This window comes from Polypterus senegalus, chromosome 12 (genome assembly GCF_016835505.1).
Source record: "Polypterus senegalus isolate Bchr_013 chromosome 12, ASM1683550v1, whole genome shotgun sequence".
Classification (NCBI taxonomy): domain Eukaryota; kingdom Metazoa; phylum Chordata; class Cladistia; order Polypteriformes; family Polypteridae; genus Polypterus; species Polypterus senegalus.
The window spans coordinates 105,720,120-105,745,389 of record NC_053165.1 but is presented as its reverse complement, the minus strand read 5'-3'; the positions used below and the strand labels follow the sequence as shown (position 1 = coordinate 105,745,389).

Here is a 25,270-nt window from a genome sequence, read left to right as displayed (position 1 = left end):
AATAAGGATTTTACAGTGCCATTTATGTTGACTTTGTATTTAATTTTTGCAGTAACACATTAATATTTCAAATAAGGCATCTATCATATTTTTTTTATATTATAAAGCCCAGCATTTATTCCTTTAGTGTTTAACGAATTACATGGTTCTGTTTAAAGTAAGCATATACAGTAGGTGTACTTGTCATAAAGTAACTGAGCAGAGAAATGTTGATTATATATGTAAACCCAGAGAATGGGCCTCAAAGTGAAATGGAGAGTGACTCACAAATAGAGAGATTTTTTAAAAGCATCTGTTAGCTTTCTTCTCATTCTGAGCAGAGAGCCTTCCTAGTTGCACCACAGGAGTTCCTCGATTCCATCATAGTACATAAAAGAGGAAAGTAAAGGCTGATAAAGTAAATACAAATAAAATTATATATGGATATGGCTTTTAAGTGAAATATGAAATAAAGCTGAACTCCTAAAAAATGCAGGGTTTGTGGTCTTCAACAATAATATGCAGTCACTTCACTATTAAGTGGTTTTTGTATATCAAACATGATTTTGAAGCATCATAGACATATTACCGGTTGGTATCAAACAACAACAGAGCCAATCAGTGGCATTTGAGTCTGCCAGCATCCATAAATGTGTCCTACAGTTTTTTTTAGGGAATTGCACATTAAGCTTTCATGCTGAGAGTGCATATTAAAACAAAATTCTATATATTGAATTTTAAAGTTTAAAAGAATGATATAAAGCCCTTTTTCCCACCAATTTATTGCATACAAAATAGATGTAATACCTGAAGAGTATGATGTGTCAGTGATGTATGTGTCTGTCTCTGGTCTCACTTGTAGGCTGGTTACTGTTTGACACCCATCTGCCATTTGAGTAATTTTTGGAATGTCCAGGTCATGAAGGAAAGTGAATTGCTTAATGTTGTTTCTACCTGAGGTCTGTTCCCAAACAAATGAACATGGCAGTGATTTAGCAAGGCAGTATTACCACCTAGCAGTTGACACTAGACTTTAAACTACAAGATAGTTGATTTGCTTACATCTTCTTCCTCTCTGTTTTGCTATACGTAACTCATTTCACCTGCTTTAATCCCTCTTGTGGAAAAAAAGAAATAAAAACCTTTTTGTACTATAGCTCTGTACATGCTTCTTAAAACAGTCTTACAGCTCAATCAAAGAATCATCATGGTACATGTTAATAGCCTAAATTAAGTCTAAAGAACAGTCAGAAAGGCTTGCCTGAAGGTCCAAGTTATTCTTTTTGAAAGAAAGCACACATCTAGAGTGGTCTGGTTGATCGTCCTGTCTTTTAAGGAAGTAACATTAAAGTGTTGGTGTAGAATACACTGCTGAGAAGAATAAACAAGAAAAATGTTTCAGTTAGACAAGACATTGTGCAGAAATTATTAATGTTCAGTTAATAACCACACAGGTAGCTGCTCCCACAGTAATTCATACAGCATCTGAAAACAAACATAAAAGGTTTGCAGACTCCTTATAGAATTTCACCAAATTAGTCCTTAAAAGTAGTATAATCGAAAATAATTAATATAATAAAACAATATTCATCATTTGGTCAGTTAGAAGAACTGGGTAGTCAGTGACGTGACTGAAACCATGAGCCAATTGTTCTAAAAATTCTGTGAATAATACTTTGTTTAGTGTGCACGTTGTAATTTACAAACTGAAATTCTTTTATTAGATATGCTTATTGAATAAGGTTAAGTTATTGGGGATAATATGCATTCATAAATCTGTTATTTGATCTGGTATTGCTAAATTTTAAATTCAAATATCCACATCTTTTATTATAAGGTTTCAGTGAACAGGCGCGTTTTGTGGCTACATTTTAGCTATGTCAGGAATGAGCCCTGAATGGGACACCACAGACTCACAACAGCTCCAGTTTTCAGTCATCAATTAAGCTTACATAAATGTCTTTTTGAATGTGGGAATTTACCAGAATATATAGGTTGGATAAACCCTTGGCAGAAAAGGGAAAAGATGGCAACTTGACAGAATCAATGACTCAGTTGGGAAATGAACTCCGATCCCAGATCATTGTCTTCAAAGTCCTCGAAGGAGGAGGAGAAGGCTAGGCAAGGCAGCATTGCTAACCTGAATGTACCCCTCTACTGCCCTAGGGGACAAATGTATGATTAATTGATGATTTAAGTTTTTTATGAAAATGCATCTCATTCATAAAATTAAAAAGAATGGGATATATGATTTGTATACTCTAAATGGAGTATAAAGATAAAAATGGAACATACAAGAAAAATATATAGAAATACTATTTTTATTTAAATTATTTCTAAAGATAATCATTGTTATCCATGTAATCTTTTCTCTTTGTTGTAATTGTTTTTATTTGAAGATAAATCTCTTTTTCTATAGGGGCGTTTTGCTGCTGTACAAAACAAGATACAGACTGCATCCTAATGAACATTCCTTCCATGTGGGAAACTAAAGTATGCTGTCAATACATATATCCACAAATGTGACTAGTATCCTCTCTGTAGCACAGTCATGTTTAATTCATATTAATAATGAATATTGCTAAATTATGCAAACCTACTTTACTTTTGTAGTGTGAATTCTAGGTCTACGTACTTCATACTCATGCTGAGTGATAAGAGAAGAAGGTGAGCAAAGACTTGTCTTGGCATTAAGTACCTTTTCAGGCAATGTGTGTGTGTGTGTATATTGTATATTTTATTTTTATATATATAAAATACTGTAGATCAGTGCTTCTCAAACGCGGTCCTAGGGACACACTTTTGCTGCAGGTTTTTATTTCAGCCAGATTCCTAATCAGTGACAACACTGATCTAATTTTATTAGATGGTATTTTTTTTCTCTTATTCTACATTCAGAAAAGCACAGCAGCATGATTTCCACATTTATAAGACATTTAGAAATGTTTTTCCTTTTGCTATAAATTTAAATGCTTAACTCTCTTTTGTTGATTTCATTATATTTTGCCCTTTCACTGTGCAGTTTTCCCCCTTTGTTGTATCTTATTAATGGCATTTAAAAATGAGCAGATCAGACACCCCGACAAACAAAACTGAATAATCAAAGGCAGCAAGTATGTTAGTGTCAGAGCCACTAATGAGTAAATAATGGATTATTCAATTAGAACACCTGACAAAGTAGAATGAAAATATTGTTAAAAAGAAAAAAACATTTCCCATATAACTGCTTGGTACATTTAAAAATTTTTTTTTTTTAACCAAACTTAGTTTTCTAATTTAAATATTGTTCCCAAAACACAGAACTTGGGAAATAAGAGTTCACTTAATTAGCACATGAGTTCAATTAAAAACAGAAACTGATTGGAACAAAAGCCTGCAGCCACAGTGAGTCCCCAGGACCGAGTTTGATAGATAGATAGATAGATAGATAGATAGATAGATAGATAGATAGATAGATAGATAGATAGATAGATAGATAGATAGATAGATAGTCCAACTGCAGATCATTATCTAAATTTGTTATCTGCCTTTTAATCCACAACCCATTGCACTGTTTGCAAGGCAAGAACAGTCCTGGAAGTGATGCCACTCCATTAATGGCTCTCACTATGGTAATAGGCAGTTGCCAGTCCAAGGCTTGAAGTAGGCAGGTACACACCGGAGTACTGGAACTTCTAAATATTAAGAAGATGCCGTGCTCTGGCAACATTTTCCAGCGTACTGGCTCGCGACACGCATATCCAAAGCAAATACCACATGAGCCCCAAGCCACACAAACGTCGACTATCATTGTGTTAAGGCGCTTGAACCTCCATGGGGATTCCCATCATCTCCACCCCAGCTCTTTGACCAGAATGTTAAAGTATCGTGGCGCACAAAGTTTCTGCTCCAAGCTCTGAATGAATCGGTGTTAAACACTGAGTAACCAGCTCAGGCTTTGAGACAACCAATGTAAACAATAATTTCCTTGATCCGAATAACAATACCCAAATGTATCCCCTTTTACATTATTCACTTTGCTTGCCTCTGGGTGCTTCGCAGGGAGCTTCGACACTCCACACCTCCACGAGGAGACGCGACCCTTTCCAGTTGACGCAAACTTTAAGGGATGCTCGCGTTTTGCGCTCATTATCTGCACTTGTGTAATGTGGGGACGATATGTCCCAAAGATGTGAGCGCTCAAAAATTATTTGTAAACGTGTTATTATAATTATTATTGTTGTTGTTGTTCGTTTTAGAATTTTAAGTGTTAGGTTATTTATTTAATTGTAGAGAAAGTAATATAGAAATAATTTCTGCCACAACCGTAAATGATGAGCATATGGGTAGGTCAGATTTTCTTTTCTATTGTTTGGAATATAGATAACGAAAAAATACAGGACATTACAAAAAATAAAAGACAAGCTTACAGAACTGTGGTGTTTAATTTTTATCGGTATTATTTGTTTAGCTTTTGTACCAATTGATACTAACGAAATACACATACATCCGATTTAATTAAAAGGGGGAGTCCGTGTACATTTTTGGGCAGCATACTAATAAGTTTGCCTATAGTCTGTAATTTAAATTAATGCATAAATTATATCTCCACTATTTGTTTATTTTGTGCGTGCGGAAAATGGATAAAGGGGTGTTGATTTCCTTAACCTGTCAGTTTCCTTGTGCGTTTTAAATACGAAGAAGCACAAGTTAATTTTATTTAAAAGACCTAGTACTGGTTTTGTGTTTAGAAATATTCGATGATGAAGATCTTAGATCGTGAGAATATTTCGGACAATTAAACACGCAAGTAAATAAGTGTTCTGTGAAATATGACAATAAAGAATCACAAAATTAAATGTGAAAATGAATTAAATGTGTTGCGAAATGCATTGTGTTACTTATCCCCTTGTGTATTTATTTAATTACTTCATTTATTTATTTCAGTAATGCGCGTTGCTCAGAGTTGTGACTGTACGTGTCGGATGCGAGTGCAAGAAAAAGTTGCCCAGAATCGTTGTGGGAAGCGGCTACTTTAATTCAAGACTCTCCGAATTCATCATTAGTAGTCTGTATTTGAAGTGTCTGCTCTAAATGTGGCACTTGATAGCCGAAGGTTTACGTGCGCTCCGCCGACGATCCCCCAATCAAAATTCACAACTCGCTAGAACCCGCCCTCTCAGCGTTGACGAGCGAAAGTGACAGTTTCAGGATTTCGGGGCTTATTTCATGTTCCGTGCGTGTCATCCATCCATCCATTTTCTAACCCGCTGAATCCAAATACAGGGTCACGGGGGTCTGCTGGAGCCAATCCCAGCCAACACAGGGCACAAGGCAGGAACCAACCCTGGGCAGGGTGCCAACCCACCGCAGGACACACACAAACACACCAAGCACACACTAGGGCCAATTTAGAATCGCCAATCCACCTAACCTGCATGTCTTTGGATTGTGGGAGGAAACCGGAGCGCCCGGAGGAAACCCACGCAGACACGGGGAGAACATGCAAACTCCACGCAGGGAGAACCCGGAAAGCAAACCTGGGTCTCCTAACTGCGAGGCAGCAGCGCTACCACTGCGCCACCGTGCCGCCCTCCGTGCGTGTCACTCAAATAAATAAATGAAAACATTGTAAAGAAAATACATAAAGAAGTAAGCAACACATATGTTTCCTGATATATTTAATTTTTGTATACTCTTATTCATGTTGTTATTTTTTTATTGTCACATTTAACAGTATATTTTATTTGCGTATTTATTATTTTGAAAAAGGTTCCTCCAACGTGTTTTTTCTTTAAAAAAAGGCACTTTTCGTTTAGATCCAACAATTTTCACAGGACAGAATTTTGTGGCGATCACTGTTGGGTGACTGTAAGCTTCATTGTAAAGCTCACTATTTTCAGAATGATAGAACGCCCTCTTTTGGTGCATATCGTGTATTACTATTTTACTCAAAATAAAAACAAATTAAAAAAAAAAAACGTGGATGTCAGGTTTTGGAGTTGGAGGGAATTAAAGAGTGATAACTCCCAGTGTAAATAGGCACTGTCACTCATTTATTTAAAGTTTGCATACAATGTTATATTATTTTTAAAACTCCCTTCACTTGAGACATATACAATTAAATGTGTATTGTAATACACACCAAACAGCACAAATTTTCTTTTAAGCAGCATTTAAAGAAAGTCAGCAGAAGGTAGAAAATAAATAATATTTTTTTTCAGCTAGCCTGTTTTTATATAGTACCACTGGAGTCATCACTCAGTAAATGCACAGTACAAGACAATGTTAAGATGTTCATGTTCATAAGAGTTAAGTTATTTGCACAAAGACACACAGGTGCCATTTCAAGAGACAAGTCTGCTGTTTCTAATCATGTTCTTTAATATATAGCCAGCAATTTAAAACGGTGATGTTTGCCTCCTTGTGTTTTTGTTAATCATGTATAACCTCTGTAATAGAAAAAAATATTTAATGAAGTTAGCATCATACACTTTGCAACGGTGCTTATTTAACACTTAGGAGATCACCATACGGCATGTGGAACATAAGAAAGTTTTCCATGTGCAAACATCTCATCTTTCCCCTCTTTAATATGTAGCTCCAGTTCCTCATGGAGCTAGAGAGCTAAACTTAAACAGATTTACCAACTTTATGAGGTGCACATGGTAAACCCTTATAGGAACTATGTGGCTTTAAGTTCCTCTCATTAGGCAATAAACTTCACTTTCTTTTTTTATTATCAGTTTTAAGTGTTTTTCATTTGAAAACATCACTAGCTGTTTGAAATTTTTTAATGCCTTTCTTGACTTGTTCCCAACTTTAAATAAAGTTGGTTTCGAATTGTCCGTGCCATATTTCCATGTAAATTACACTCTAGTGATACCGCAGGAAATCATTTAATGGAAGATTTTACAATACAATACAACCAATTGTACTGTAGAATAATAGAGAATCAAGTGAATTAATTTCTTTAGTATTTATTATGTACACAAATAATGTGAAATAAAATGAATAGCAACTTAAATATCATTATTTATAGGTCTCGGCACTCAAGGTGAATATCTTGGAAACCTCTTGTACAGTTTGCTTTTATGTAGTCATCGAGGGGTCCACACAGTGCAACAAGCTGCATCATTTTACAACAAAAACTGTAATTTTCAGGCTTGAAAATCAATTTTGATTTTCCACTGACATGCTAAAATCCTCTTTTCTCGACATTATGAACATCATAGAATTAGAATCTGAACTGTACTCGATAGTGAATTTGTAACCCCAAACATTAATTTACAAAGAAGTATAAAGTGAGGAATAGCTCTCCTTCTGTAGACAGAGAAGCCTGAGCCTGTCCCCACAGCATTCTATTTCAACCAATAGCACCGAACCACCTAACAGATTAGCATCCATGAAATTGTTCAAAATCATTTTTTATTTTATGGGTTCTGTTCTGGTAGCATTGTATCTGATGAAAGGAATGAACATGACAAGTGTGCACTTGCTTAATCTTGGTCAGTTTAGGGCTACCAATTAATCAAGTGCTGTACATGAGATGTGAAATTATTTTTGCCATAAAATATGAACAGAACATTGCCAGAAAACTTCCATGGGCATGCAGTGAATGTTCAAATTAGAAAGTAAACCCAAGGCTTTAGAGTTTGAGTGAGAGTAGCAGCAGTGGCCATTGAGACAGTGTACCACACACATGAATAACATTACTTCTATTCCTTTTTTAAACAGCATCACAAGGTGCCAGAGCCTGCCCTGACAGCCTCTGATTTGTAACCCAGTACAGGGCCTGAATTGAAAGCCAGTCCATCACATCGTACCAGTTTAGAGACACCAATAAGCCAATTCTGCACAACTTTTGGATAAGTGAGTAGATCAAAATACCTTGAGAAAACCAAGCCACAGGGAGTGCATGCATAGATATAAGTCAAAACCAGGTCCTGGGGAATGGGAGGCAGCAGCAGTAACCACTATACCACTATACTTCATGTTTGAGGAAGAAATATTTTGAAATGTCCTAGCATTGCTGCTTTAGGCTCTAGAAAGGTTCCTGTAAATATTGTAGGGGGTGCCCCAAATCAGCTTGTGGTTTTTTTCTCTGACTGTCTTGAGTTATTTATGGAAATGGCAAGTCTGCATGGTTGTGATTAAAACGAGAAGGAGCAAGCGTGGAAGAGAAGAAACCTGCAGATTATGTGCATTTTATGAGGTTATTTAACAAAAATCTCTGCTGATGTTCCTTTCACTTTGTGGACAATGCTGGAAATGATGGTGTCTCTTTGATAGTCAGTGAAACAGTACATTTTGTGAGCCTTGTGAGAACATTCATATCCAGGCTCCAGACATGTACACAGTCTACTGACCTAGAAATATTTAAAGCAGGATATTGCAATATGTACCAAATGTTATTTGCTATTTCAGTTATTTCACTGGCACATAATCTACGACACTTGTGTGTGGCAATAAGGAGACTTGTCAGATAATGACATGAACATTAAAAACATAAAAACGCCTTTCTTAGCCATAGGGACAGAAATAACAGCTCCCAAAATCAATAAAAGGAGAGCTGTGCTCGGAGGCTCAGGAATCGGACCAGCATGTCACACATTAATAACTCGGACCCCATTTTGAGGTCTCTGGTGAGTTTAGTGACTCTCAGCACTCCGTCATCCAGTGTACTGCACTGAAATGTACAAAAAAATCAAGCATACTTTGATGTTATTTTTCATATCTTTGAGCTTTAACAGGCATACAAGCCTCTTGGATTTCATGTCACAAATTCTCTACTTTCCAGCACTTCTTATATGTAGCAGACAAAATCTAGCAATTTGTTTACTCGTTGTGTACACCATAACAGTTTAGAAATGTGTGTTTATTTGCACCAGAGTTCACTCCTCAGGTGCTGGTAAGTTTTTTGCCTTAGAGTCCAAACTTAGTAGACTCTGCTGAGTGTACTGGCACTCTGCACTGAGCTGAGCTGTCTACATTTTTTGGAGTTTGCCGATTCACAGCACAGAGCTGTCTGGCTGTCTGCGCTCACTTTGCCGTCTCTAGGCAGTTACCTTTGTAAGCTCTTTGCAAGCTGGTAATGATTTTGCTGGTTCTCACTGAGACTTCTGTACTGCAGAGTTACATTTGCTGGCTCTCAGAGTTCACTTTTGTGAAACTGTATTCCCTGCCACATGAGACGCACGTCATAAATGATGCAAGTCAAGTACCAAGCTAAATGGTGTGAACCTTGTGTGTATGCTTAAACAGGTTATTTAGCTATTAGCATGAAATGATTTATTTTATAACCTAAAGTAAACATATATTACACATTATTTTGTAACATTTTTATACCATATATATGAACATGATTTGCTAAATTGTAACAGCCACAGTGTTCTTTTGTAAGTGGAACAGCTAGCTGGTAGATTACAATATAAAATATAAAATTATATTTTAACTAAATATGCAGATTTCTAATTTCATGTTACTGCTTCACTTATGTGAAATAGATTGGGTTTTTGGCTATATGGGGTTCTTCTGAAGTGTTACGAAAATGTTTGTAATTATGAAGCTACTCTTATTCCCCATTTAGGCACCATTTTACATGTAATGAATTCTGTCCTGTATGTGCCAAACAGTAGCAGGTCGACACTTTCTCTGGCTATCTGTCTGTCAGTCTATCTGTCATTTGCAGGCTACACTCAGGGACACTCACAGTGAAATCTGTGGCCTGTTCACATTTTTGCTAGTTTAGCTTTTAACTAAAGTACCAGTCCTCAATTCAAAGAGGCTGTCATAGGTAATGACTTTTTAAATACAACAGTGAGTTTACTTTCATGTTTAGGAATTCTAATGACCATTTGGTCATGGAGCCTCATTACCACTAGGCCCAAACTTTCCCTTATAGTACAAGTAGTCTTTAATTATTTCTGGGCTACCTGTCCTTTGTACTGTTAATCAAGGTCCGATCTTTCCAATTACAGGCTCCCCTTCTGCCTCCATCTTATTTTAGTTGCAGCCTTTTTTTTTCTGGCAGCTTTTCATTCTGTTGCCATTGGAGTACCTGCTTCAGGACAACCCTGTGCAGCAAGGTTTACCACCCCGTGACAGCCCCCCTCAAACCATACAGATGTTCAGAGGAACCCTCAGTTACCACTGAGGCCTCAGTTGATCCCTTCACCTGTCTCGTTTAACTTCCCACACTATACAACATAAGCAGAAGGATGCATGTCAACCTTTTGTAGAAAATTCTAGTCCATTGCAGGGCACACACAACCAAGGAAATTTAGAGGGACTAGTCAACCTGTCCTTAGTGTTTGTCTTTGTATTGTGATAGGAAACTAGAATCCTTTAGGATTCACGCACACATCATGCAGTTTTCACATAGAAGGCACCCAAGACTAAACGTATACCAAAGACTCTTAAGACAGTGAGATGGTAATCTTATTGTTATTATCACAAAGTTACCGGTTTTGGTACCATTTTATAATTAAGCATTAATTAAAAAAGAGATAGATAGAAAGAACCTGGCCTTATGCAAAATTTGAATTTCTAAACTTTAATTCCTAAACCTGAGTATTTTCTAAATCAGAGGTGAGTGTCGATGAAGTATTTCCCAGTCCTGTTCTACCACAAGGCACATTGATACTTACTCACGTATGCAGTACCAATTTAAAGTTGTCCGTTAATCTAACATATACTGTACATCTATATTTATGGTGCAGTGGTAGTGCTGCTGCCTCGTAGTTGGGAGAACATTGGGTCATATCCTGGGTCCTCCCTGTGAGGAGAGCGCTTTAAGTAGTGAGAAAAGTGCTATGTAAATAATAATTATTATTATTATATTTGCATGCTCCAGTTGACAGTTATACAGATGGAATTTTGACCCGGGTTTCTGAGATGTGAGGAAGCAGATTTAACTATTGTTGTTTTGTACTCTGTTCATCCATCAATCCATTATTCCATCCATCCATTTTCCAACCCGCTGAATCCGAATACAGGGTCACGGGGGTCTGCTGGAGCCAATCCCAGCCAACACAGGGCACAAGGCAGGAACCAATCCTGGGCAGGGTGCCAACCCACCGCAGGACACACACAAACTAGGGCCAATTTAGAATCGCCAATCCACCTAATCTGCATGTCTGTGGATTGTGGGAGGAAACCGGAGCGCCCGGAGGAAACCCACGCAGACACGGGGAGAACATGCAAACTCCACGCAGGGAGGACCCGGGAAGCAAACCCGGGTCTCCTAACTGCGAGGCAGCAGCGCTACCACTGCGCCACCGTGCCGCCCCAATCCATTATTGAATCCATTTAAACAAGTTACGTAAGGCACACTCAAGCACATACTGTTACTCATTCATACCTGGTCAATTTAGCATCACCAATAAACATAGCTACAGTAAAACATATAATAACTATAAATTCAGTGGGCCAATATGAAAATGAAGATACAAACACTGTTATGTTATTACTTGAAACAGTGGCTGCCTACTTAGGAAGAATACAAACTACTAGAAATGAGGGAGGTTTACCAATAACATTTAGTCTAAGGATCTAGACTTTTCTGAACTGCCTGAGATATGCTGACTTAACCTCTCGGATCTCTAGATGAGTCAGATTTTCTGATATAACTGATGTATGATATTAGCGTAATGATGATGAAAATCTAGCATTTTATCCACTGTAGGGGACTTGCTATTAGGGATTATAATAACTTTGCACTGACCAGCTTTGCCGGTTAATCTAGAAATTAATTTTTGGGGTATTGTTAAGTTGATGATACTTGAGAGTCTGAATGCTGTGCTTCAACCTCCTCCTCTGTTACTTCCGTCTTTGATTTGCATGTTTAGAGGGGGCAGTGGAGCATCAGACTGTGGGTGGAGACAGAGGACTAAGCAGAGGAAGGAGGGGTGAAAGTGTTGTGTTTTTTCTTCCCCTTGTCTATCCGCTAAACTTCACACTCAGCACTTGATAACTTCAGAGACAGTGAAAGCAGCAAGAAGACACTTGGCAATGATGGTCCACTCAGATTACTGGATGCCAGGTAAGAGCTGCTTTCGGTGCACTCCACTGCTCATTCTGGACTACCACTTTCAAGGACCTCCTTGGAGCATCATTTCTTTTTTAGTGCATTGATTAATGTGCCAGTTTATGGCAGTTTCTTGCTTTTTTGTCTGCTTCATATGTATTGTATACCAGTTCCTCCCGGGTTCATTTTTGCTTTGCTGAGACTTCACATACATTCCAAATAGACATGCCCCCTGAGCAGATTGATGATGCAAAGGTATAAACTGAGTTCACCAAATAAAGCTTCCTATAAGTTGGACAAAGTAAGCTAGAACAGGGCAAAAGCTTTAATGTGGTCACTAATTATTTTAACACATTCCATTATCTATTTTATTTTTTAATTTTGCTTGTGGAAAAGTCATCTTCTTCCAGGACCACTACTTTAATTGTAGAACCATTGACACAAAGTGTCCTTTTAGAATTGTATTGTGGATTAAGCGTACTCATAGTAAGAGAGTTTATTGTGCAAAGTTATTACTTTCTGAGTTATTAGTGCAGTTTGGTCTTACCTCAGAGATCCTTCATCCACTGGCAGGCTTTGTGTGTTCCATTTGGGCACTACCATGATATGCTCTGATGCTCTCTCTTTGTGCATTGCATATTAACCTTACCTGTATCTTGATCTTGCATTGGTCCTGCAAAATGAAACTGAAATTCAAGGACAGAGCTTGGGCACTGTTTTAATTTGAAGCATATCTTCTAATGTTGGAAGTGACCATTCATTCATTCTTTATCGTGGCAGGCCTTGGATTATATGTCTTCTTATCAGGCTCAGGAGAAGTGAAATTTCAGGGTCATAGCTGGCTGGTGAAGTGTGTCCTTAAAGGTTGCTGAGCTGTGACGTTCAGTTAGTGGTGACACTGGTTTTACTAATGGTGCAACGCAGCTGGGTGGAGACAGTAGCCACTTTGAGACCCATAGGAAAGGATCTTTTTCTAGAGGTTCAATCAGCTAGTTTTTTCAGTATAGTTTTGTACAGAAGCGTCTAATAATTCACTTTAGTGTAGCACAGTGTCGATTTTCCCTTCTTCCTACAAGGATTGCATGCTTTTGGATATTTGGTATTGATCTGTGCTTAGGAACAATAATCAGACTGAACAAGAAGCTCTTTAGATATCTTTTAAGTTGGTGCTGTAGGCCGACCAATCCAATAAAAATTAAATAAGTAGTTCTAAGCGGTGCTGCTACTTCTGGGGGGCAATTTCAGGGTCAATTAAAAAAAAAATATTCTACTTTCAGAAAAGGTAAGTTTTTTTCCTGAAAACAACAGCCAGATAATACATATTTCTGAGTAAAATACACTTTGGTCATAATAGATTTTAAAGGAATCTACATTATCACTGAACAAAAACTTTACACTGTGTAGAGTAAATAGCTATGTCCCTGGAATAGCATCTTGAAGTATCATACTCAAGGTTCATGCCAATATAGGAATTTGCCATATCCTTTCCTTATAGTAGCAAATGTTATCTTGTTTATGTGGAGTTCCAGACTTGTGTACCCATTGACCAAGCTGGATCTTCTGTGAAAACAAATATTTACGGAGAATTATATACATTCATTTTTTAAAAATAGATTTCTCCACTAACTGCCACGAAAAATGTTTAGTTTATTGTAGACGTAATTGAACTTTATGTTATATAGTATCTTTAGTACTAATTTGTACCACACACAGCATTGTCAGTGTATCAGGAACTAGTGGAGTACTTACTTTTGTACTCCTTAGCATTAATATGATGTGCGGATAAGAGAATGCATTATATGAAGACCTCTGAAACATCTTGTAAAGGATGATAGTGAACATTTCCTGCTAGAATAGTTCTTGGCAGGTGTGCCTCATTCCAGCACAGGAAGATAATCATTACCACCTACCTTTTGTTCAGCAGGCCTTAAGAAAATCTTTGCCTGGTGAATCATCCTTTTAAGAGAAGAGATGCAATAGTTATCTTCTCAGAAGTTTACTCAGAAATTATTCCTACCTGCATTGTATTTCTTTAATCAGTCATGTGAAGCTGATGTTAGCATAAAGCACTGTATGATTTTTTTAATGTTAAAAGTAATGCCATTTATCATTTGCCATACACACAGCATGTGAAAATATTTACATTATCATGGTGTTTGTATTCAAACATGCAGTATGTCCATTTAACAAGATAGTATTTTATATATTAAAAATAATTACTTTTGGAATGTTCAGTACACATATTGTGTAATAATATGAAGGCCCAAAAATAGACTTATATATCCAGACAGAATCAAACACCAAATGAAACATAACCATCCCTTGAGTCCTGATGAGTCATGGACAAAGCACTATTGACTCATTTATTCATTAATTAATTAAATTTATTTTCATCATCTATTTATCGCACTATAGGTATGTGGGTGGTTGTATGCTGTATATTCATTTAGTGATTTATCCATTCGTTTCCTAACACACTAAACTTCAGTACAAATTTACAAGTAGCCAAACCTACCTCAGTAGCACTGGGTACAAAATAGAAGTTAACTGTGATCAAAGCATTGTACATACACACACATATATATATATAGATCGGTTGTATGAGTTTTAACAGTATAGTATATAGCGCTTTATAGGCACTGACCCAACACAGACTTACAGCGAAGACACAAGTAAAAATGAGCAAAAAGATTTTATTTTTGTCTTCAGCTGTGGGGCACATCTTCCCCGTGTCCCACAGACCCTACACAGTCCCCAAAACACACCAAAAGAATAACACCCAAAAACACACTCTTCTCCCTCCACTCCTCCCAGGCAGCTTTAACCTCCTCCTCCCGACTCTGGCGCCTCGAGTAGTGGCTGCAGGCTCCTTTTATAGCCAACCCAGAAGTGCTTCAGGTGATGATTAACCTAATTAAGGCTGCACTTCCAGGTGTGGCTGCATTACAGCCCACAAGGGCTCAGGAAGTCGTGCAGCTCCCCCTGGCGGTGGTCACGCAGCCCAACAGAGATGAGCTTCGGTGTTCCACAATTGTGGTCCCAATGCAACTCAGGGGGGCTGCCACCAAGTGTTTCAGGGAACACAGTGTGCATCCCATGGCTGCAGTGTCAAAGGGGCATCCTGGCCAGGCATGGGTCCTGGCCATCCGCCACAACAGTTATATTTTGATAAAAATGCCCACATTACGAAGAGTATTACAACCTGCAGCTTTGTTGGCCCACTCATTTTTTAGGTTAATTGTTGGTCCTGCCCAACCCACAATCCCCATATCAAGAGTCTGCATTTTGTATTCATTATGCAGTCTAAAAGATAAAACAAATATGATGCATCATTAAGTACTGGAATTTGCTTAGTTGTTGCCTAGACTTTGCAGAAAATGTTTTGCTGAGATAAGGGATAAGATAAATATTGACTAAAACACTTTGGAGATTGAGGGGGGTAACGGTGTAGCGTTTTTCAGTACTGCCTCACTATTCGATGGACCTGGATTCAAAACTTAGCCAGGGCACTGGTTTTATTCAGATTTCACATTCTCTGCATATCTGTAGTGGTTCCAGAGACCAAAGTCATGCTAATTGGACCAGTGAGGATGTGTGTGTATATGAATGTACCACATGTTGACTAGCATGCCATCCAGTGCTGGTTCATGCAAGTCCAAAGCTGTTGGGCCAATCTCTGGCTTTCCAGAATCCTGGAATATGCAGGTTAATTTAATTGATGGATAGATATTTTGGAGACATGTATGTTTCATCCAATATATTACTGAATACTGTTCTGTGTTTTTCATTTTCATAATATTCTTGCTTGAGTATCTTTGTGCTGCTACTCATATTTCTCAGTTTGCTGTAGTCAGTGTTTGCTTTAATTTTAGAAAGCAGCTAATGCCCATGCACTCCTAACTATAATTCTCTTTTGCCTTCCAGCCATACATTCATGTTGTACGTAAACCTTTAATCTTTGTGATCTTTATATCCGCCCTCTACTGATTTCCCAAAATACAATAAGTTAGTCTAGTTAATTGCTTATGTCTTTTGTAGTGCAAAGTCTCTACCCAAAAAGTATCTCTTATTGCTTTGCAAGCCCTTAACAGCCACCTTAGTTAGATGAAATATTAAAACAATATATACAGTATACTGCTCTACATGATATTCACGAGTGAAAAGTGCTCCATGCTGTTGTGGTTATGTTTGCTTGTGCTGTTGTTTGAGTGTGAGAATAGTGTTTCACAGGCATGTGGTATTTCACAGAGTATTTATAACTTGAGTTTTCAGTAAGTGTGCAGTTTTTTCACCCATTAGACTGTGTCACATTAAAAAGGGAAATATTTAGAGGAAATGAAACAGGCAGCTCAGATATTTTGAACACGCCAAATACTATCCTCAGTTTAAAAAAAAAAAAAGTCTACTTCTGGTGCATATAGAGAGACCAGTAGACCTCTAAAGACAGTTACAACCAACTTCTATTTATACACATAATTAATTCATCCATCCATCCATCCATTATCCAACCCACTATATCCTAACTACAGAGTCCTGGGGGTCTGCTGGAGCCAATCCCAGCAAACACAGGGCACAAGGCAGGAAACAAACCCCGGGCAGGGCGCCAGCCCACCACAGTAATTAATTAATCATGCTGCTTAAATCTAAATATCATGAACTATGTTACATTTCTAACATACAAGTCTGTAGATTGATCTTGCCTCTCTGATTTGGGCAGAATCTTCCATTGTTCCATCAGCTCCAATAAAGGGTAGTCTCCTTTTTTGCAAGCATGGCACCTCAGAAATAGAGGCATTATGAACTGCAAAGCCAGTTAGGAAAGCCTATCTTTTTGTGTCACTTGGATGCCATCTGCTGGAGGTAAAGTGGCATTACTGGCTGCTTCTCACTTAAGTGATTCCTAGTTTATATAGCAAGCTTCGATTTTGCACGTGTAGTTAATATAAAAATTATTTATGTTTTTAGGTTATTAGGTTGAGTGTTATCTTAGAAGCTGGTAAAACTCTATATGTGTGGGCCAGGTGAACTTTAGCCTCATACCTTCCCACATAGAGCTATGAAATGGTGAATTGTATCTGTATGTTGCTGATGTTGCAGGAAGCCGTCTCCTCTGCAAGCCACGGAGTGGTGGAGAGAGGAGGCGTTGGGGGAGTCACAGGAAACTCTGTGCCCTGTGAGCTGACGGACAGTAGAGAGAGGGGGTGTTGGCAGTGTCACTCAAAACTCTCCATTTTGCTCTGGAAAACTTTGATCATGCTCAATAACACAAGGGAAGGTCTTGAGATACAGGAACATAATTAAATTGCCAGTAGAATATTATTGCAAGCTGTGTCCTCTCTTTGGCATGTTTCAAAGTGGGTATTGAGCAGTGACTCATTGAGCTGCATGATCAGCTAGAGACACCAAGAGACACCATTTGTTAAAAACCACAAAGACTAAAACAATATCAGTTATTGGTATATACAGTATATCCTCTTTTTATGTCTTGATAAAGGGGAGCCAGAGATTAGGTCTTAGCATATAAATGCTATACAATATAGCCAGGGTAGAGAAAAGCACCAGAAAAGTGGCTTGAGCAAATGTTTCCGCAATATGGAACATGTGAGCCAGCAAATGAATTGTGTTTTTCTCCCCTCTGTCCCACAAACTGGAAATCATTGCCCAGCTCCTACCATCTGAATGCATACCCCTTGGCATAAGTAAGAATCCCTCATTGAAGGGTGAAGAGTGTCTGATTAACATAATTGTACCTCTAGTGGCAGGAGAAAAAAACTCACAGTGCAAATGATAAGAAAATTATCAAAGGAGAAATGAGCTATATTCTCAATAAATAAATCTGAATTTGATGGGTCTCTCTTCCATTAATATGAATTTTTGTTGTGTCTTGTTATCAGCCACTGAACTACAAGCTAATTTTGCATTCTGATTATATAAAAACAGTCTAAATCCATCTTGACTCAACTCTTCACTCAGTGAGAAATTGTATGGAAGGGGCATTCTGTGTTCCCAGTTTTGGAAGTACTGGGTCAAGAAGTGAAGTCTGAGAAGCAAATTATTTAGGTCATACTTAATTTGTTTCTTTTCATCTTCTTGTTGAGTGATCCTCCTCCCTTATTTTGTATGGGAAATGTGTATACGTTGCAAGATGTCTGTGGCTGTCTGGAAGTGAGATCTACTATGTATAAGAGGGTAACGTGAAGTAACTGTTCCATGAATAAAGCAGGCAGTATAATATCATAATACAAGACTATAACAGTAGGCTATAATTGACTGTGCCTCTGCGTCATAATTGGCAAGGTTTACTGATTTATTAATATTTATTTTTTAAACTTTTATCACTTACAAGTTCAGTGGTTAGTGAATCATGTCTACAGTACAAAACTCCCTGGCTATTGGTGGTTACAGAAACAGTCACAGTAACATCTGTTTAGGGTTGGTTCTTTCTTTTCTTGTGCACAGGTCATAAAATCGGTTATGCATTAATGGAGAAGCTCTTCCTTAACTCTTTGGTACATTACAGCTGTTTGAAAATTCACCAGTTGTTTGTTCTCAGACACTATACCCATTTATAAAAGAATTTTGTTTGTATAGCTTCCCTTTTCCTTTTTGCACCCAATTTACTCTTTTATATTTAGTATATAACTGGTAGTACATCTATTAATACCATTATTTTGCTTTTTGAAGATTTAGATAGTTCATGATTTGATAAGATAATATTTAAGTGATTAAGAACACAATTATACTTTCTGCATAATGTCTCATATAATTTTGAAGGTTTGATTTTTTCCGCTTACTGAACTTATGGTGAAATGTTAGGGTTGTTTAAGTGACATGCAATCATTTCTCACATCTTCCAATCCAGACCATTTCTTGCAAAGACACACTTGATAAGTAAGTGCATTGTTGTGCTTGTCTTTTGCACTGAGTGTGTACGATCTGTTCTCCTGACAAGAAGTAAGCAATTCAGCATCTGGATGAAGTTCACTAATATATAATTTAGAGACTCTAGTAGCTCCCAATGACTGGTTTCAAAATGCCAGCTGTGTACAAATCACACAGTCTCAATTATTAGTGTTGTCTGATTTCGTACAAAATAATTTGACAGAATAGTGTAGGTACAGCATAAGGCAAGACCATCAAAGTAGCATGAAGGAAAGGAAAATTGTTAATGACCCAGTTTTTCATTTGTGGTTGAGTTGTTTTTCTGTCTATGAAGCAGTGTAGGTTGTTTATTAATGACATTAAATTAAAATTCTGTGGATCAGACAAAGTTAAACCTTTGGCTGAAAACAAATTTGGGGTAGGTGAATACTCAAAATGTGTTTTATATCAGTGTTATGTTTTGACATTGAAATTATCAGTAATGCAACTTTGCGTACAGTGGAAGGCATGTTACAATGAAAGGCCAAGTAAGTATTTTTAGGGTATTACCTGAAAGATGCTCAAGGAATATAGATAGATAGATAGATAGATAGATAGATAGATAGATAGATAGATAGATAGATAGATAGATAGAATATACTATATGATAGATAGATAGATAGATAGATAGATAGATAGATAGATAGATAGATAGATAGATAGATAGATAGATAGATAGATAGATAGATACTTTATTAATCCCAAGGGGAAATACAGTAATACATGTGTGTTGGGTTGTCTTTTTTAACGTAGTTGTCTTCTCATGTTATTCACTTCTTTAACTAGACAGAGATCAGATGAAAATGGAGTGGTGGTTGCATACATGTTCACTAAGCAGAATTATTGGTGTCTTTGCTAACGATGAATGAAAAAGAATCCTGTAAAATGATTTAACATATATAATGAGATATTCAAAATGGTGCCATTGTGTATTTTTAAGCAGGTCAAATAAAAGCATAGTCAGTTTTATGCTACAAAGTCCTAAGGAGTGTTTTTGGACTTAATGTATAAGAAAAAAAAAACATCAATGAAAAAAAAAATATTGTAATTTCATTTATCACCATAAGAAAAGGCAAAGAAATGCTTATTGAAAGAAGACAAGTAATTGTGAATCTTCAGAAATTTGATAGTTAATAAAAGATCATTTAAAATAAAGTTTAAAAACAACTTTAAAGAAATGTGTTACTTATGAGGATGAGGTAGACAAAAAGAGCCTGTCGAACTGCAATATTTAGCTGTATTTTGATGTCTTGAAATCTTTAAAGGCACAAGTAGAATGTACATACATTCCAACAGCCTGCTGCTGAAGTGTTTAGAGTTAGAGTTGCTGTGGTCAGAAAACTTCTAAACTGAACTATTTGACCACTCACACTGTAGCCACGTCTATCCTGAATTTCCAACGTTCTGCAGCTTTAACCTACTTCATAGAACAACAATTCAGGCAGTTGTATAAAGCATGTTTGAGTAATGGGTGGCACGGTGGTGCAGTGGTAGCGCTGCTGCCTCGCAGTTAGGAGACCTGGGTTCGCTTCCCGGGTCCTCCCTGCGTGGAGTTTGCATGTTCTCCCGTGTCTGCGTGGGTTTCCTCCGGGCGCTCCGGTTTCCTCCCACAATCCAAAGACATGCAGGTTAGGTGGATTGGCGATTCTAAATTGGCCCTGGTGTGTGCTTGGTGTGTTTGTGTGTGTCCTGCGGTGGGTTGGCACCCTGCCCAGGATTGGTTCCTGTGTTGGCTGGGATTGGCTCCAGCAGACCCCCGTGACCCTGTATTCGGATTCAGCGGGTTAGAAAATGGATGGATGTTTGAATAATTCCACAATCCAAATGTCTTCATTTGAAAAGTTTTAGTAAAATTCAAAGCAATCAGTTCACACAAAAGTAGAGAAAAATTGATATTACAAAGAAAAGAAAAGTTCTTGTTTAAAGAAAGTTCTCTTTAAGGCTTACTGATCTTGTTTAATTTTGGTCATACAGTCGTACTTTCAAATAGATAGACTCTAATAGGTTTTTGAATTTGGAAATACTACAGAATACAATATTATCACAATAAATGGGTCACAGAGCATGGTAACATTGATGATATTTTGTTTACAGCATATCAACAACTGTTTGATTCTGGAATATATTGTTCTATAATTTTGACTCAGTTTTCTTTCAAATGATGTTAAGTTGGAATTTTATCCAAATGAACAAGTCTATTACGCTTAAAAGTAAATCCCTTAAATTAATTCATCCTAAAAAATCTGTTTTTTAATATTATTTCCACAGTCTCCGCAGTATGTCTGAGAATACTTGCTTAGTTTGCATGACACATTGTTATATCATTTAAATTTTTCATATTATGTTAAAATTCATCATTACATTTTAACTAACTTTAGCATATAATGTTGTCTTATACTGTACTGGCTGCCCCTTGCAGCTGCGCCCACGTAGTAGTGAAACAGGGCAAACTTTCAAAATCAGTAGACGTTAGCACTGTACTGTATCTGATCGTGTTCAGGTCTGACGGGAAAATGTCCCCTGCATAGGGAGAAAACCACGTGGTTGTGATATCTCTGGCAATCAGCAGCTACACTCTAAAACACATGTAGCTCTCTCTGATCTCTCTCTCTCAAAAAAGTCAAACGTTACTTCTTAACAATCTGTAGATGATAATGTCTGTTGAACAAACAGGTATCGCTAGCTAAGCAGAGGCAAGGTGCACTCCAACAGGTGGCGAGAGGTAGACTGACTCGAACAAAGGCTGGTGCGTGAGTGAGGAGGGTCCTGCCCCCTTCCCCTTGGCCTGCAGCGTCTCTCTCGGATTTGCACAAATAAATCGGTACCACAAGCAAATTATGATACTTATCTCAATAACAGAAATCGCAAAATCATCCGGAATGTTCAAGCAATTTATAGGAAAAAAACAGATCTAAATCCGTTAAGTAGGTCTCTCGTGAAAAGCTGACAGACATACAGACAGACAGATGTTGGATTTTAAATATATATATACTAGCAAAATACCCGTGCTTCGCAGTGGGGAAGAAGTGTGTTAAAGAAGTTATGAAAAAGAAAAGGAAACATTTTAAAAATAATGTAACATTTGCTTTCTATTTGTTTGCATAAGCACAGTCCTTCACCAGCAATTATTTAATGTTAGCTCAGACCAGGCACTTAAAGGTTTCTCTCGCACTTTTACTGAGTTTGTGCCAAACAGTATTCTATCTCTGACCATCTCATCTTCGTTTGCATAAGCACAGTCCTTCACCAGCAATTTTAAGTCAGTTACAAAGTGATCAAAAGTCTCGTTTATAGCCTGCATCCACTCAGTAAACTTGTATCTTGCGAATATCGTATTCGTCTTAGGCATGACAAACACCAGCGGCAGTGTGTCTATGAACTTAATTTAAAGTTAAGCTTTACTCCTTGCTTTCCTATTCGTTTACATAAGCACAGTCCTTCACCAGCAAGTTTAACTCCGTTACAGCAATTTTAACTGTGGTACAAAGTGATCCAAAGTCTCGTTTATACCCCGCGTCTTCTCATTAAACTTGTATTTTGTGAATATCGTATTCATCGTAGGCATGACAAACGCCAGCGGCAGCATGTCTATAAACTTAATTTAAACTTACGGTTTACATAGTGCTTTGTTTCCGCAGTAGCTGCACTTATGAATATGCTTGTATGAGTCACTCGCTTCATATTTTTTTGCTGTCTTCTCAATTGTGTAATGCGTTTTTTGTTCAGTGCTCTTTGGAGCTCTTCCTTGTTCTCTTCGTACTGCGTTCACAGTCAGTTCACATGAGCCACGAGTACATGCATCGAAGGTTCTCAGTTGTGCTTGTGGTATCTCGTGCGATCTTGCAATGTCCACAGCTTTATTTAATGTTAGCTAAGACCCAGTACTTAAAAGTTTCTCTCACACGTCCGCTAATTTTGTGCCAAACACTAGTCCATCCATGACTATCTCATCTTCGTTTGCATAAGCACAGTCCTTCACCCGCGAATATTTAGCGGCAGCGTGTCTATTGGATTGCTGCCAACGGACGGCCTTATATGGGCAGGCACTCAATTTTGTGGGAGGCGAGATGATGCGGGACGCAATTCCGTCTCACATGGCGACCGAGCTGCAGGCTATGGCCGTATATATGTACGAAAGAAGGTTCCAGTTATGACTGTTACGCGTAGAATTTCGAAATGAAACCTGCCTAACTTTTGTAAGTAAGCTGTAAGGAATGAGCGTGCCAAATTTCAGCCTTCTACCTACACGGGAAGTTGGAGAATTAGTGATGAGTCAGTGAGTGAGTGAGTGAGGGCTTTGCCTTTTATTAGTATAGATATATATATATATAGATATACAGTAGATGTGTTGCCCAAGGTTATTTTAGTTACATTTTTCTAATTAGTTTTAATATTTGTACTATGTTCACCTAATTCTTTCTTTTTAACTTAATAAATGTATTTCTTTGGCTTTATAATTTTTTTCTGGGTTCTGAGGTATTGATTTACATTTTGCATCCATTTTTCATTTTCAAAATGAATATGACCGGTTTTTATTGTCTTGTTAATTTGTTTACAGTGGCATCATTCCAGGTTGGTCACACGGTTGTGATCATTACAGTTAGTGACATCGCATTAGCATCACCTTTGAGTATATAAACTGTATAGTGGTGTTTGGTATGTTTGGTATCCCTCAGTAGATGAAACTCTGTTCAAAAATTCTTAGCATTGATAGTGTCTCAAAAAAGTCTCCAGAAGCTTAGCTGCAGTTATTGTTTTGGTTTTTACCTTATTTTTGTGTTTAGTTAACTTCAGTATTTTCTCTTGTTGTGCTCTTCCTGGTTCTGAACTCCAAAACTACTCTGACTTTTCACCTGCTTCACTCTTACTGATAATCTCCCAGTTAAATATTTTCTCAGACTCAACAATAATCCTTAGGCTTTATGTCAGGCCCTTAACACCTGTCATTTAGTTTAGTTTTAGTTTAATGAGCTTTTGAACATTTCTAGTTGTATTTTTTTGTAAATTACATCAAATGTTTTTTATTTTGAAAACTAGGCCCAAGATTTTTTTATTATAATAGCGTGAAATCCTTTCAGTGAAGTTTTTGTTTTAGCATCAGAAATCATTATTCAGTGAAGATTAAGAAGTACACACTGTGCCTCAAAGCAAATGAATTGTAGAAACATGCAGACTTCTTTTCTGAACATTTTAATACCTTATTCCTAAGGGGTTGCGGCTAAATTACATACCCAAAAAGTAACAACTATTATTCTGCTTATGTAATAAAGGAACTGCAAATTGCTAAAGAGTAGTGTGCATAACACTCCACGTCATTAAAATAAAGTCTTTATATTAATAAAAAAAAACCTTTTGTTTCACACCAAATACAATTAAATTAAAACAAAATTTCTTTCTAAAATACTGAATTGTACAGAACATAACCAAGATATTTTATGATAAACAGCTCTGGAATCAATTTTCTTTTGTGCCCCAATCTGTCAGCTATCATTGTATCAAGTTTAGAAGGCATATTCCATAGTATTGCAAAAGTTTTACTTTTTGGCACAAGACATTCCTGTTTTTGGAAATATTTGTTCTCTTACACTTAAACAATCTCTCAAAACAAGTATTGCAGTGGCAGTGGTAGTTTAATTAAAAAAAAATACACACACACACAATCACACTATGAAGCAAAAAGTAACCATTTCTTAACTACTGTATGTACATATAATTAACTACTCATCCAAAACTTTACTTTCAAAGTTATTTTTCATGCTTGTCTTTGAAGCAATTTCTGGTTACGGCCAGACACAGAGAATCTTTTCGTTTTGGACAATAGATTGGAGTTTTTGTGCAGCAGTTCACAGATTTTCTTTTGCATTATGTTGCTGATGCCCCACAAAGGTGGAGTATGTTTTTATTTATTTATTTAGTTGTCGCTGTTTTTTCTTGCATTTCAGATCTAGAATATATTAAGTACATACTTAACATTTTCATACCAGCTTTCTCCAGTGTTCGGGGCAATGATATGTAAATCTAAAACTGGTATACTCAGTAACAGTAGAGTGGAACAGTGGCATTTGATCTAGGTGCAGTCCCCAGTGAAAGCTGTCATTTTGGTGAAAGGTGTAAGATGTTCAATCTCGGAGGGGTCCCTGTGTGTAACTGCAAGTGGCGCATGAAACTTCGTGCAGGTACAGCGTAATGGTACTGTAAGTTGAAAGAGCTCAGAAAATGAAGAGGTTAGGAGCATGCGCTGATACAGCGCATTGCCACACCCGCTACATGACGAACCAACTCAGGATCCCAGATTAGGACCTGAGTGTAGCCAGGCAAAGGGTGACACCTCAGCACCACGCTACAGTTCAGATGGAATGGAAC

At 37.4% G+C, this 25,270-nt stretch overlaps 1 protein-coding gene across 7 annotated transcripts in view; it reads left to right on the top strand.

Moving 5' to 3' along the window:
* The window catches only part of pou2f2a (POU class 2 homeobox 2a), a 151,406-nt gene that overhangs the window by 51,284 nt on the left and 74,852 nt on the right, over positions 1-25,270 (top strand). Inside the window, exon 1 of one of the 7 annotated variants that reach the window (XM_039773128.1) lies at positions 11,934-12,001. The exons of the other annotated variants lie outside the window; for them this stretch is intronic. Coding sequence (XP_039629062.1) covers positions 11,971-12,001 — 31 coding nt within the window. The 5' untranslated portion in view covers positions 11,934-11,970. Of the gene's footprint in view, positions 1-11,933; positions 12,002-25,270 lie in introns of those variants that run through there. 7 annotated transcript variants of the gene reach the window in all.